This window comes from Saccopteryx leptura, chromosome 1 (genome assembly GCF_036850995.1).
Source record: "Saccopteryx leptura isolate mSacLep1 chromosome 1, mSacLep1_pri_phased_curated, whole genome shotgun sequence".
NCBI lineage: Eukaryota > Metazoa > Chordata > Mammalia > Chiroptera > Emballonuridae > Saccopteryx > Saccopteryx leptura.
The window spans coordinates 246,671,624-246,686,185 of NC_089503.1; the positions used below are offsets into that span (position 1 = coordinate 246,671,624).

The following is a 14,562-nucleotide window of genomic DNA, read 5'->3' on the forward strand; positions in this document are numbered from 1 at the left end:
CAGAAACAAGATTGATTGGTCTGATGACAAGCAGAGACTGGTGGGTCTGAAGGGGAGTTATTGAGGGAGAGGGTGGCAGATGGTTTATTGTGGGGGCTTCATCGGGACTTGGGGTTTTATCCTGAGTGCAATTCTGAGGGGTTTAAATTTTTTTTCCATTGATATGAGGGGGTGGGGAAGAGAAAGGGGGAGAGAGAGGTGGGAGGAGAGAGAAAGAGAGAGAGAGAGAAGCATCAACTTCTTGTTCCACTTAGTTGTTCCATTTAGTTGTACACTCACTGGTTGCTTCTTGTATGTGCCCTGGCAATTCTGAGTTTTATCCAAAGCTCCTGTTGATGGTGAGTTGAAGTAGCAGAGTGACAATGTGGATAGAGAGTGGAAGTGGGACCTCCTGACCTCCTGATGGTTTGGCCCTGAGCACAAAGGAACCCGGGAGGACGCCCTGCAGATGGTGGTGGTAGGCAGCCTGCAGGTGGGTTAATGGCAGAGTCACTGACCAGGATAAAAAAGGGGGGGTATGGGGTGAAGCTCCCTGCATGGGGTGGAGGATGCTTGGACCCATCCCCTGGGCTTCCTCTGTAGCTGCAGCAGGGCCAGCAATGGGGCTGGCTCTGCCTTCTGGGTGCTGTCAAGTGCCTTCGGGGGGCGGGGCACTCTCTTAGGACGGGGCCTGAGGCAGGGGTGGCAAAAGCGAGTAGCCTGCCTTGCCAGAGAGGAAGTAGTTACGTGCCCTGCTACTTCGTGTTTCAGGTAGATCATGTGCCTGCTAGAGTCAGGTTGGGCGTCTCCTCCTTAGGCTCCTTTGGTCTGGCTCTGCGAAGAGAGTCCTGGCTGTCTCCCATCCCATGTCCTGTGCATACTGACATGTGCCACTTCTGCTGGGGGCACTTGCCATCTTGCCCCATGCTCCTGGGATGCTGGGGGCTCCAAACTGTCATAAGTTCAGGTGTGAACTAGGTTTCCCTATCTGAGCCCCGCTTTACCCCTGAGATTGAAACTCCAGGGGAACTCCTGGTGGGGGGCTTCTTCCTTCAGGAAGCCTCCCAGGCCTCTACCCCTTCCACTGATGGTCACACTCTGTATCTCTGGGACTAGGCCAGGGTGGGCCCCTTGAGTGGCCTGAGGCATGTGTGAAGTGAGCTCTTCTCTGCCAAGTCTTCTGTTGGTGGGATCTGCAGTGCCAGGCTTATCTGCACCCCCTGGAGACTCCGTGTGGGAATGGCCTGAGGGTTACCACGCCAGAAGCACAGCCAGGACAACACCAGCCCCTCCGTGTCCTCTCTGTCCTCTCCATCCACACTCTCTACATCCACACTCTTGTGGCCTCAGAGCCTTGGAGAGATGCCAACAGGTGGAGCACCCCTATCCAGAACCCTGAGAGCCCAGGAGGGTCACCTGCACCCCAAGCAAAGGACTGAATGGTACACATCAAAAGACAAGCATATCTCGTTTATTCCCCAGCCTCCCCAAACTTCCAGGCAGCTCTACAAAGATGTCAGACATGAAGCCACACAGAGGCTGTCCCTTAAAAACAGACACAAAATCAAAGGAATCAAGTGACTTTATAGACTGAATTGGCACAAAGATAAACTTTTTTTCCTCCAATGCCAGCCAGGAAAACTGGTCACCAAAAAGGTTTGGACAGAGGGGCTGGTACTCCCATGTCCAGCAGTGCCAGGATATATCCATTAGGAGGTGCCTGACCCTGTGTCCTGCACTAGGTACAGCCTCTAGACCTGCTCCCACAAGGCGAGCTCCGGACCCACATAGATAGGCTGAACCTATTCAGGGAGGATGGGAGAAAGAAGACGGACAAACCCCAGCCTTAAATGAGATGTTACAGAGCAGCTCCTCTGTAAGCAGAAGGCACTTAGTGGTCGGGGTGGTTGGGAGTCTTGGTGTCAGGGCAGATGCAGTTCACAGATGTTCCTGGGAGGGAAGCAGAGGAGCACTCAACCCTGTTGCTCTCCTCATAGTGGTGATGGGAGAGGAGCCCAGTTCAGGCCCCACAGACCTGGGATGAGAGGCCATCTCTAGGCACATGAGCCAGAGGGACAGTGTGTTTGGAGTTGGCTGGGCCCAGATGCACCCAGGACCAGCCCCAACCCCAGCTCTCCCTGGCCTGCCTCCCAGAGCTAGCCTTCAGGACAAGGGGGCCCAGATGGGCATGCCCTGGGATTTCAAGTCTACGCATGACTGGGGCAGCCGCAGGAAGCAGTTTATAAACCCATACCCTTAGTAGCCCCAGGTGAGTTTAAAGCTAGCAAATGTGCAGGGTTCAAAGTCTCTGTGCTGTACCTTCTACACCTTCTATGAAGCACTGGGGGCACCTCAGGGTATGGGATGCTGCCCAACCCAGAGGTTCTCATCTCTGGGTGATACAATTTCACTGATGATCACAGCACAAGCATTTTTTTAAAAACCCATGGAATGTTCCTGGAAAGAATACAACTATCCAACATCAGGGATGATACAGCCTCTAAGTGGCATGTCAGGTCCCATTGGGGAGGCGAGGCTACTCACACAGCCCCTCTCCCCCCCCCCCCTTTCCACCTGGCTGGTCTGCTTGGCCTGCTTCCTTGGGCCTTCCTCAGCCTCACTCGCCTCCTGAGGCCTCTTCCAGAAGTGTGACCCGGGCCTGCTTTTGGGTGGTGGCAAGGGGTCCATGCCTAGGATCTTGTGGATCTGCCGAAATGCCAACATGCGCAGGGCGTGCTGGGGACACGCCTGTCAGGATCCCCTTGCCTGTGCCCAGCTCACCTAGCCCCATGGCCCTGTGGCTTGCCAAGAATCCTGTCCTTGACAACACCCTTCTAGCAGATGCTGAGCTCAGTTCCCATCAGGCACGAAGGGTTGCACTGGCAGTTGCTCAGGCTGCTGAGGGTAGGACTTTGCCAGGAAGCCCCTTGGGATATCAGTGCTTTCCCCTCACTACTGGGACCTCAGATCCTACATCTCCCAGTTTCACTCTGACCATAAGCAATTTCTTTCCATTAAGACAGTTGCTAAATGTCAGGTCCAAAGTGATTTCTGTACTACTGGGAGAATTTCTCATAAACTTACAAACCAAAGGGAAACCACAGATGGGGGGGGGGGGTTCTTCTTGAGGCTGGCCAGCCATAGCTGGGTGTTTATAGAGCATAGGTGGGGGGTGGAGGGAACTCAGAACAGTCCCAGACAGTGAGGCCCCAGGTCTATGCTCATCATTGTGGTGGCTTCAGCTCTGAGCCAAGCTGCTCCTGCCCCCAGAAGCACCCCTGTCACCCTCCCACAGGTCACCCATCTCTGCAGGGGGAGGGAAGAGGAACCCCAGAACATATTCTGGGATGCTGCATAGCTGCTAACAGGTGCTGGGACCAGGGTGCCCCCTGAAGCCTTGTTGAGGCGGACTGGAGTGGGGAGCTGCAGGAGCTGGCCATTCTACCTGGGCACTGGCTGTGATGTCTTCCCGCTCCTGGAGGGTCATGGACTCAAGCACGTCCATCTTGTCTCTCTCACAGGGATCCCAGAGTCCAGGCCCATCTTTGAAAGAGGAGGTGGGGTTGGCAAAGAAGATAGAGTGCCCTTGTGAGAGACTGTTACCACTGGGGGCCTGAGAGTGTCCAAGAACAAGGCCTGTGACTGTACCTCTCTGCACCCATGGTCACCCTGGCTGACATGCCCTTGTCTGGCATAGGATCTCCAATAGGGGAGTCTCGCCTGGGCCATTCTTCCCTCTGTCCCCACAAGTACACTCAGCAAAGCTCCTTCCTGCTACTATATGTGTGCACACACATGAGTACGTAGTAATATAACAGGCTCGCACACAGGTCCAGTGGGCTTTCTCTTGTTTCTCTTAATATGTCATCTTGTGTCACTAAAATGGCTGGAAAACACCATCTCTGTCTCTGCCATCTCATGAGAGCACAGGATGCTTCCCTTCCTTTCTGCTACTATAAACCACACTAGGGTGAACATCTCCAGACACAACCCATTATCCTTTGGAAATATTACCACCAAGGGCATCACCTGGTGACAGCCAGGGCTCCCAGAAAGGGTGAGCTGCCATCAGAGGATAAGTGCTAGGCTAGCGGCAGGGGACAGGTCCATCACCTGCTCCATCTGCACTGGACCTGTGCCCTCCTTTGTGGGGTAGTGCATTCTACATGCTCCTGTGCTGCTCCTTTCCCTCCGCGGATGTGTGTGTGTCTGGGTCTCTCCTCCCGGCTGAGTTGGACACCGTTCTCACATGGTGGTAAGAAGCTCCTCCTGTACCTCACTATGACTCGAGTCTCTGCTATGCGCTCCAGTGTGCTGGGCTCCCCAGCTGATGAGACTGACCTGTTAGGAGCATCCCCGGGGCCACACACTCCAGGACCTGTCGCATGGCACCCCCAGGACTCAGGGGGGCCCTTGGCACTGCTCAGAGCCTTCTCCACTAGCAGCTCCATGGCCTGGGCCGGAGAGGAACAGAAAAGGGGACGCTGTGCCTTTGAGTTTAGCTCCCACGGGAGGGGCTCTGTTGGGCTCAGCTAAGGGTCTACGGGGGACCCCAGGACAGGCAGCCCCTCCCAGCTCTTTCTCTAACTCCCACCTACCCTTGACTTCTACAGAGAAGGGTGGTCACTGAGGCCTTGCCACCTCCTGCTATGGCCACGGGCAGGTTTCTTCATTCTCTAACCATCAGTTTCCCCACTGGCAAAACCCCAGCAATTGTGACATTGAAAACTAGTCTTCTAAGGGTTAAGTGAAACTTTTTTTCAGTGACTCATGGTATATTTAAGCCAGAGTTGCAATGACTCCATGACTTGCCAGGTATGCACCTTCATCCAAGGAGCCACCCCGGGTGGGTTGCACGGGCTGGACCAAGACATAGCTAGTAACAGCATGAAGCCGGCCACTGTGCTCTCCAGAGGGTGCAGCACAGAAAGCAGTGTCTGCCCTGGACACTGGGAAGGAGGCAGAGGTCCTGGTGGTCACCAGAACCATTGGTTTTGGAGATGGCCCTCCTGAGTAAGGCCAGTGGTGGCCTGGGACAGAATGTGAAGGCCTGCTTGTCCAAGAGCCCAGTTTTGGGAGCAGGAGATGAACTGGCAGCAGAAGACTGTGCATAGAATGCAAATCTCCCTCAGACTTCAGGGAGCTTGGGCCCCTTCAGAGAATAATGTGAAAAACTTAAAAACCTTCAGGTCACCCCAACCAGCACTGGGTGTGTGTGTGTGTGGGGGGGAGAACTGGCAGGCGGGTATGTGAAATGAGAGCATGACAGTCAGAGACAGACCTGCTTAGGGACAAGATACAACCCTACAAAAAGATAGGGTGGGGGCCCAGAGAGGGTGGAAGCAGTGGTTTCACAATTCAGCAGCTTGAGTATTCAGGGGGCACAGGGGCCCTTGCACTCTCTCTTCTCTGCTCTTCTCCCCACCCTCTATGGGCCAGGGAGGCTGTCAGAGCCACAGGGGGTCCCCCCTCCAGAGGAGGTTGGGGTGCACAGGCCGTCCAGAGGCCAGCGTGGAGTCAGGATGGGCAGTGGGTCCCTGACCTCGCCAGGCCCTCTGTGCTCACACCACACATTTCCCTGGTGCCCTGGCACTGGCATGCCACCTAGTTCTGTCTGTGAGGTCAAGGGTTTAAGAAAATACAGTCAGGCCCTGGCTGGTTGGCTTAATAGTAGAGTGTCAGCCTGGGGTGTGAAAGTCCTGGGTTTGATTCCCGGTCAGAGAACACATGAGAAGCAACCATCTGCTTCTCCACCCCTCCCCTTCCCCTTCCCCTTCCCCTTCCCCTTCCCCTTCCCCTTCTCTCTCCCTCTCTCCCTCTCTCTCTCTCTCTCTCTCTCTCTCTCTCTCTCTCCCTCTCTCCCTCTCTCCCTCTCTCTCTGTCTCTTTTTTTCCCTCCCTCCCCTTCCTGCAGCCATGGCTTAAAAAAGCAAGTTGGCCCCGGGCACTGAGGATAGCTCCATGGGCTCACCTCAGGTACTAAAATAGCTCAGTTGCTGAGCAACAGAGCATCAGTCCCAGACGGGGGTTGCTGGGTGGATTATGGTTGGGGTGCATGCAGGATTATGTCTCTTTGCCTCCCTGCCTCTCACTTGATAAGATAAAAAAAATACAGGCCCTGGCTGGTTTGCTCAGTGGTAGAGCGTCGGCCTGGCGTGCAGGAATCCCAGGTTCGATTCCTGGCCAGGGCACACAGGAGAAGTGCCCATCTGCTTCTCCATCCCTCCCCCTCTCCTTCCTCTCTGTCTCTCTCTTCCCTTTCCGCAGCCAAGGCTCCATTGAAGCAAAGTTGGCCCGGGCGCTGAGGATGGCTCTGTGACCTCTGCCTCAGGCGCTAGAATGGCTCTGGTTGCAACAGAGCATCACCCCCTGGTGGGCATGCTGGGTGGATCCCGGTGGGGCGCATGTGGGAGTCTATCTGACTGCCTCCCCGTTTCCAACTTCAGAAAAATACACACACACAAAAAATACAGTCAAATGATGCTGTACTCCCGAGCAAACCTCTTTGTGGTACCAAGGGACCCCCAAGACACACCTACCGTGATCTACCTCTCTCAAGCACCAAGTACTCAGGCTGATGCCAGCCCCTTCTGGGAAAGCCCAGTACTTGGAGGGGAAACGTGTGTCCAGGAAGAAAATAAGGCTCTGTGGGCTTCTCAGAGCATGGCTGGCTGCCTGGCACTGCCTTACCCAGTCTGACAGAGCCCCCAGGTGGGCACACGTTGGCAGAGGTCCCAAAAAACCCTGATGACAATTACACAGGTCTATAGGCTGCTGGCTTGTGCCTTTGGGGGAAGAAGCACATTGTTAGTTCTAGAAGCTAAATGTACCTGGGTGTGTGTTGCCAAGGGAACAAGGGCAGACCCTGGGGGCATCGAGCTGGGCCAAGGATCCCATCCTGGAAGTGGAGGTTAAGGAGGGTCTCCGAGGACATGACTGGCTGGCCTGGAGGGCAGTGGCTGAAAACAGACTGTACTCTCAAATGGTCACAGGCCAACAGAACTGACCTTGCTGTGATTTCCAACCCATCAGTTTAGTACATGAGCCAAACAGCTAGCCAAGGAGTCAGCTAAGGGCTCAGCCGACAGGACAGACAGGTATGATTCCCCCCTCCCAACCACACCCCTGTAACTGGAACCACTTGGCGTGGCGAAGGGCAACCAGTGATTGAAGACATTTTTCCAGGCTCAAGACATCTCCTGGGTCTGGTAAAGGTACCTCCATTCCTTCTAGAAGAAAGGGGCATGTGGACAAGGTGCCTCTTCCTACTTTGCTCCCTCCCTGGGCCACAGGGCCATGCCTCTCAGCCCTCTGGGCCTCATTTTATTTATCTGGAAGATACACGCTTTCTCACAGGTCATCTTTCCTTTGGGACAATGCAGGGGCTGCAAAAATCACTTCTGTGAAAATCCTATCTCCTCTGAAGTCACTGCCCACGAGGAAAATCTAATGTTTATTACTGAGCGCCTTCCGCGCTGACCCCCTTAGTTAGCAAACTACAGTGCAGGTGGGAAACTATGAATGAAGCCAGATTTCCAGAAACTTCCAAATGCTTAATTAAAAGAGAGAAAGTGGGTCAGATTTGAACACTTCCCATCATTGATGACAAAGGCCTCTCTGTCTGAGAGAAATTCAGATCCATTTTTTCTTTCTTACTATTATTGCTTCAAGAATACTCTCAGCTCATTCTAGGCCCCCTGGTTTACGATGGAGCACAGGTTTCCCTTCCTTTCACCGTAAACAGCCCCGGGGATCCCTGCCTGCCGCCTGCCTGCCACAGGCTGAGCTGGACCTGGCAGGGTTGTCTCTGAGGAGGGGTCAGAAGTTAGCCTTCCGGCAACAGCCAACCCGGGGCATGGACTCCGGAGTGAGGAGACACCTGAGGGAGGCTGCCCGGTTTCGGGTAGAAGAACGTGTGTTCATCACGGAGGAGTTTCTGCATCTCTTAATCTTCCCAGTCAGCCTCCATCCAGCGGCCATGGATCTGGAACACTGTCTAACATTCCCAGTTTCCCCCTTGTTTGTGTGTTTGAGCAAACCCTAGCAGGGCCTTCTGCTAGAATTTAATGGTGTTGTTCTTTGTCCCCTGTACTGAATTTTAGACAACTCTATTTAAGACAATTGATAATGAATTTCCACTTACAGTCAAAAGTTCTCTGAAACTTTAAGTGTTGCCCTGGCTGGATACAAAGCACAGAGGTTGTCAGTTCAATCCTGGTCAGGGCACATACAGGAACAGATGAATGTTCCTGCTTCTCTCTTTCTCTCTCTCCCTTCCTCTCTCACTAAAATCAATAAATAAAAATGTTAAATAATTTAATTATTAAAAATGAATTGATCTAAAGGAAAATATGGTAGTTGGTGGCCCTCAGATATTGTTGACAAAACAATCATGAAGGGGGTTCAAGAATGAATGGAATTTAGACAATGGTCTTAGGGGCTATTCCAGGAGGTTCCATGGCTTGATTAGCCTGGGGGTCCTCAATGCCCTCTCACCTGGCCCAACAGTCCCTCATACTCTCTCAGGCAGTGCTGATATGCCTCAAGCTCCCTGACCCCACACTGGTGGTGTCAGGATCAGCAGGGTCCACTGTGACCTCTGCTGTGTTCTCTGCTATGGACAAGCGGACAATCTGAGCTCCTGGACACCCAGCACAGCTGGTTTCCCCTAAACAGGGCACAGGTGGCCACAGTGGCCTGGAAGCAAAGGAGGAACATGGCGTTTTGCGTGCATGGCCCAGTTCTGAGACCACCTGGCACTCTGTCACCAGCTTGTTTCCTCCACTGCCCCAAGGACCAGCTCTTATCTGACCAGTGGCATCTGGGGCTGACAGAAGTGCCAGATGCATCCCCAGCCCTCTACCCCTGCCCAGAGCAGAGTCAGACACTTCCCTAAGCCACCTGGGCGTGTGGCAAAGGGGATGGATAGAAGGGCCCGTTGCACCTCTGTCCATGAAGGGATCCTCTCGCATTAGGGGCGAGGTGACAGACACAGTGACCCGTATTCTGGGCTCCTCACAGGATGAGATGATGATGTTGGCTTCAGGGTCAGTAGAGACCTCATACTTGTCATTCATCACTATCTGTAAGGTGCAAATACAACATCAGGCCACATTACTCCAGTTGAGAGACAGTGCAATGGCAAGGACATGCAGGTGGCCGTCCCTGTACCAGGCGTCTGAGCCTCTCTGAGACTGAGTCATAGCCCCGCCCTCCAGAAGTATATAAGTCTAAATGCATATAGAAGATGAACCCTGACTGTAAGCTGCCTTTATGTGTAAAGAATGCCCGTAACAAGGACAGCAATCCAATAAAAATAAATAAATAGCCATCGATGTAACAGGTAATTGTTAGAAAAGGAAACAGAAGGGTCCCTTTTTACACAATGACACAGATGAGACAGCAAGAGAGAAGCATATTAAAACTATGAGGTGCCACTTGACCTATGGTGGCGCAGTGGATAAAGCACTGACCTGGAAAGCTGTGCTCACTGGTTTGAAACCCCAGGCTTCCCTGATCAAGGAGTTGATGTTCCTGCTCCTCCCCTTTTTTCATTTCATTTTTTTTAAAATTCATTTTTAGAGAGGAGAGAGAGAGAGAGAGAGAGAGAGAGCGAGAGATGAGAGAGAGACAGAGAGAAAGAGAAGGGGGGAGGAGCAGGAAGCATCAACTCCCATATGTGCCTTGACCAGGCAAGCCCAGGGTTTCGAACCGGCGACCTCAGCATTCCAGGTCCACGCTTTATCCACTGCACCACCACAGGTCAGGCTCCTCTCCTTTTTTCTCTCTCTCTCTTCCCCACCTCTCTAAAATGAATCAATTAAAAAGAGAGAGAATAAACACCATTACGAAAAAAACAAAAAAAAAAACTACGAGTGCCCTCATCATCTTTGAGAAGGACAAAACTCCAGAGCCTGAGGAATAGTTGGGCTGGCAAATCCATTCCAGAAGGAGCACTTCTTTCATTGGTGGTCAGTGAGAGGAGCATAGTTCCCATTGAAATACTGGTCAGTTTGTTTAATTAAATTTACTTGTTCTTTATTTTAAATATTGTATTTGTTTCCATTTTGTTTTTTTACTTTAAAATAAGATATGTGCAGTGTGCATAGGGATTTGTTCATAGTTTTTTTTTTATAGTCTGGCCCTCCAACAGTCTGAGGGACAGTGAACTGGCCCCCTGTGTAAAAAGTTTGGGGACCCCTGATCTATAATCTTCTGGTGGAGGCTGTCTGGGCAATACTGACCAGGAGCACCAGGCTCATGCCCTTGACCCAGTGACTCTGCCTGAGGGGCAGAGTTCCACGTGCGTGGAACAACATGTATACAAGGTTATTTACTGGTGCAGCCTTGTGGGAAAGCAGAGCACTGATGTTGGGTGAACAAGTGTGTTTAGGTTTGCTCGCTTGTATTTCGCATTGGCGCAGGGCACACCATGTCTGTATAGTATGGGGTGCAGGTGCTTGCCCTCAAGGTGGAGAGGCAATTGCAAATTGCAAACTGCCTGCCTCCAGGGGGAGAGGCCATTGTTTGCAGGAGAAGGAGTATTTCCCCCAGCCTGTTTTGCTGGGGAGTGCTGAGGCGGGTGGGGGCCTGTGAGTCCAGTGAGTCCAGAGAATGAGTCTAGTAAGTGCTAAATGCTGAGGGGATTGGGAGCCCTGAGAGAAAGGGAAGCTGTCTTCCCTGCCTGTTTGCTCATCCACTGTTATGAAACCTTTTTTTTTTTTGCATTTTTCTGAAGCCGGAAACGGGGAGAGACAGTCAGACAGACTCCCGCATGCGCCCGACCGGGATCCACCCGGCATGCCCACCAGGGGGCGATGCTCTGCCCCTCCGGGGCGTCGGGCAGAGGCCAAGGAGCCATCCCCAGCGCCCGGGCCATCTTTGCTCCAATGGAGCCTCGGCTGCAGGAGGGGAAGAAAGAGACAGAGAGGAAGGAGGGGTGGAGAAGTAAATGGGCGCTTCTCCTATGTGCCCTGGCCGGGAATCGAACCCGGGTCCCCCGCACGCCAGGCCGACGCTCTACCGCTGAGCCAACCGGCCAGGGCCATGAAACTTTAATAAACAGAATGGCCCACCATTTTCTGGCTCCACAGTTCCTTTACCTTCTGCCCGAATCCAGTGAGAACCTGCATGGCCACGGTGATGGCCACTGGCCTTACAACTTGAAATGAAATATCCTAAATGTCCTGTCAGGACACATAATTCCCATTGTCCTATTGGACATGGCTCCCTTCACACCAGGTGCTCTCTACCTAGCACTGGGCTTCAATGTTGTCCTCACAGGAGAGGAACTAAAGCAGGGGTCGGGAACCTTTTTGGCTGAGAGAGCCATGAACGCCACATATTTTAAAATGTAATTCTTGAGAGCCATACAACCCATGTATGTTATGCATTATCTAATAAAAATTTAGTGTTGTCCCGGAGGACAGCTGTGATTGACTCCAGCCACCCGCAACCATGAACATGAGCAGTAGGAAATGAATGGATTGTAATACATGAGAATGTTTTATATTGTTGACATTGTTTTTTTTTATTAAAGATTTGTCTGTGAGCCAGATGCAGCCATCAAAAGAGCCACAGAGACAGAGAGGAAGCCGTAAGTTCCCAACCTCCGAACTAAAGTTAGCAAGCTCTGTGTTGGTTGCTTGCTGCTATCCAGACTGGGCGCCCGAGGGCAGCCTTGGTCTGCCGCCCTATGCTCACTAAGCCATCAGGAGGAGCCATGCAGTACCTTCACAGGAGCACTGCCAGACATGTCAGGAAGAAACCACCCTGGGAACTGGTTACTTTAACTGAAGATGATCAATTTAAATCTTGACATGATCTCACTCTTTCCCCAGTTACCATGAGAAAAGTACTGTAGCAACAACAGAGGAACTGCTCTAGCAGAGAAAAATCCTCAATTTCCCAGAGACTTTCTTGGCTCCTTCCTTTGCTCTCTACTGAATCTCATAGTCAGCAGGCAGTTATAGTGGTTCCTGTGCCATCACCGTGTAGCCTTTTTTAAATGCCTGGCTACCATTCTCATGGCAAGACATTTACATTTTCTGAGTTTTACCTTGAATTCACTTTATACAGGAACCCTGAAGTTTCCACCTCTTTCTCCTTATAACTGTTTATAAAACAAACTGGTTTGTATCTCATAGTGACAACCTTTCTTGTTTCTTTTTTTTTTTTTTTTTTTTTTTTTTTTGCATTTTTCTGAAGCTGGAAACAGGGAGAGACAGTCAGACAGACTCCCGCATGCGCCCGACCGGGATCCACCCGGCACGCCCACCATGGGGTGACGCTCTGCTCACCAGGGGGCGATGTTCTGCCCATCCTGGGCGTCACCATGTTGCGACCAGAGCCACTCTAGCGCCTGAGGCAGAGGCCACAGAGCCATCCCCAGCGCCCGGGCCATTTTTGCTCCAATGGAGCCTTGGCTGCGGGAGGGGAAGAGAGAGACAGAGAGGAAGGCGCGGCGGAGGGGTGGAGAAGCAAATGGGCACTTCTCCTCTGTGCCCTGGCCGGGAATCGAACCTGGGTCCTCCGCACGCTAGGCCGACGCTCTACCGCTGAGCCAACCGGCCAGGGCCCTTTCTTGTTTCTTAAAATCCTGTGGAAGCAAAGTCATCCCTGACAGGGAGCGTGTGGGGCTCTTGAGAGAGGGAGGGCAGCCACACTCACCCCTACCACCGGGAGGTAACCCGCCCTTACCTGGAGCTGCTGGGGCAGCTGCTCAGTGACCTTCTGCAGCAGGGAGCAAGTGGGCTTCTGGGAGCAGAGCAGAATCAGTTGCAAAGTCCTGTCTCCCCGAAGGAGGAGGCCTTTCGCCAGGATACCGACCCGCATCACTCCTTTCAGGATCTGAGCAGAACAGATGACACCACTGTGAAGACAAACCCGCAAATGCACCTCTAAGAAGAGGGGTCAGGAAGAAGGGGAGCTTATGGCCCTGCCCTGGGTCTGGGAGTGTCAGCAGATTACTGGGACCTCTGTGCCTCAGCTTCCTCACCTGTGAAATAGGCCCTTTCTGAGCCTTGTTTCTCAGGGTGCACTTGATGAAAGGAAATATGAGATGACATATCTGAGAAAAGCACTGAGAACCACACCAAGAATATTATATGTGCTCAGTAAGGGCCAGTGGTTATTACTATTTCGACACACTGTATTCTGAGAAACGCCAATGATGGCATCCCCAGTGGCCCCTGGTCCTCAGCCAGTTGGTGCCACCAGTCAGCCTTGGTTTGGGGCACCTTCTAAGTGGTCCCTGGGGTTGCTTCACCCCAATCTGACCCTTGGCAAGCAGACCCATCCAGGTGCTCAGGCCACAGTGTCTTAAGGGAGATCCCTGCTCTAGCCTGGCCTCTCTGCAGATCAGGGGCAGCTTTCTGCAGTGTGAATTGGATAATCCTGTCTGCCCTACTTCTAACCTCCCAGCACTGGCCCTCTGCAGGACGGGAACACCCAAGATTGTTCCCTGGCCCAAGGTCCCCAGCTTGACCTGCGGGGCCTTCTTGACACCATCCTCTCCCACCACTCCCTCTCAGGCATTATGCTCTAGCCCAGTGATTTGGAACCTTTTTCATCTCATAACACACATAATTACTAAAATTCTGCAGCACGTAAAAAAATATATTTTTGCCACTGACCAAAAAAATAGGTATGGCCCTGGCTGGCTGGCTCAGCGGTAGAGCGTCGGCCAGGCGTGTGGAGGTCCTGGGTTCGATTCCCGGCCAGGGCACACTGGAGAAGTACCCATCTGCTTCTCTACCCTTCCCCCTCTCCTTTCTCTCCATCTCTTTCTTCCTCTCCCGGGTGCTGAGGATGGCTCCATTGTCTCCACCTCAGGCGCTAGAGTGGCTCCGATTGCTGCGGAGCAACACCCCAGAGGGGTTGAACATCGCCTGCAGGTGGACATGCTGGATGGATCCCAGTCAGGCGTATGTGGGAGTGTGTATGTCTGCCTCCCCCCTGCTTCTCACTTCAGAAAAATAAAAAAAAGGTATAATTTTGATTGGCTTACAAAAAAATAATAAGAGTAATTACCTACCTGATATAGTAATATAAGGTTATAGTAATTAAATATATAGAAATATAAAAAATATGGAAGATATATAAAAGTAATTAAAGTAATATTAAAAATAATTATTAAAATTAAATAAAATTATGCCATTTGGATAGGAATAATATAGTGGGTGTAATGTGATAAACAGACTCTGACTTAAAAGCAGGACCCAGTTAGTATGTATGTGAAGTTATACATAGATAAAAAGTGGCTTGGTGTTATTTACATTAACTTTGTAAGTTAATAAATGTAAATTAAAAAAATCTTAAAAAGTGATTTGATGTAAACATTTCAGTAGATTGACAAAGAGAAGATTCCCTGTGAGGAACTCCCAAAAGGTGGTTTGAAGTGATAATCCTGTAGATTGACACCTGTTAGAAGGTAGGTTGAGGTGATAACCCTGTAGATTGACACCTGTTGGTAGGCGTTGGCCAAAAAAGGTACTAAAGCTGAGGGGCCCCCTGCTGCTATAGTCGCCCAGACTCCAACGTTGATGTGAACTGTCTCCATGCAGCTCTGAGCTCTGACCAAAGA

General features: G+C 51.8%; 1 protein-coding gene across 1 annotated transcript in view; it reads right to left on the reverse strand.

The window, feature by feature from the left end:
- ZFR2 (zinc finger RNA binding protein 2) overlaps positions 1-14,562 on the reverse strand; it is a 73,018-nt gene that overhangs the window by 15,999 nt on the left and 42,457 nt on the right. Inside the window, exons 13-16 of the mRNA XM_066360198.1 lie at positions 12,678-12,827; positions 8,923-9,061; positions 8,540-8,592; positions 4,260-4,433 (exon numbers count right to left, since the gene is read on the reverse strand). Of these exons, the coding sequence (XP_066216295.1) occupies positions 4,260-4,433; positions 8,540-8,592; positions 8,923-9,061; positions 12,678-12,827 (516 nt within the window). The remainder of the gene's footprint in view (positions 1-4,259; positions 4,434-8,539; positions 8,593-8,922; positions 9,062-12,677; positions 12,828-14,562) is intronic.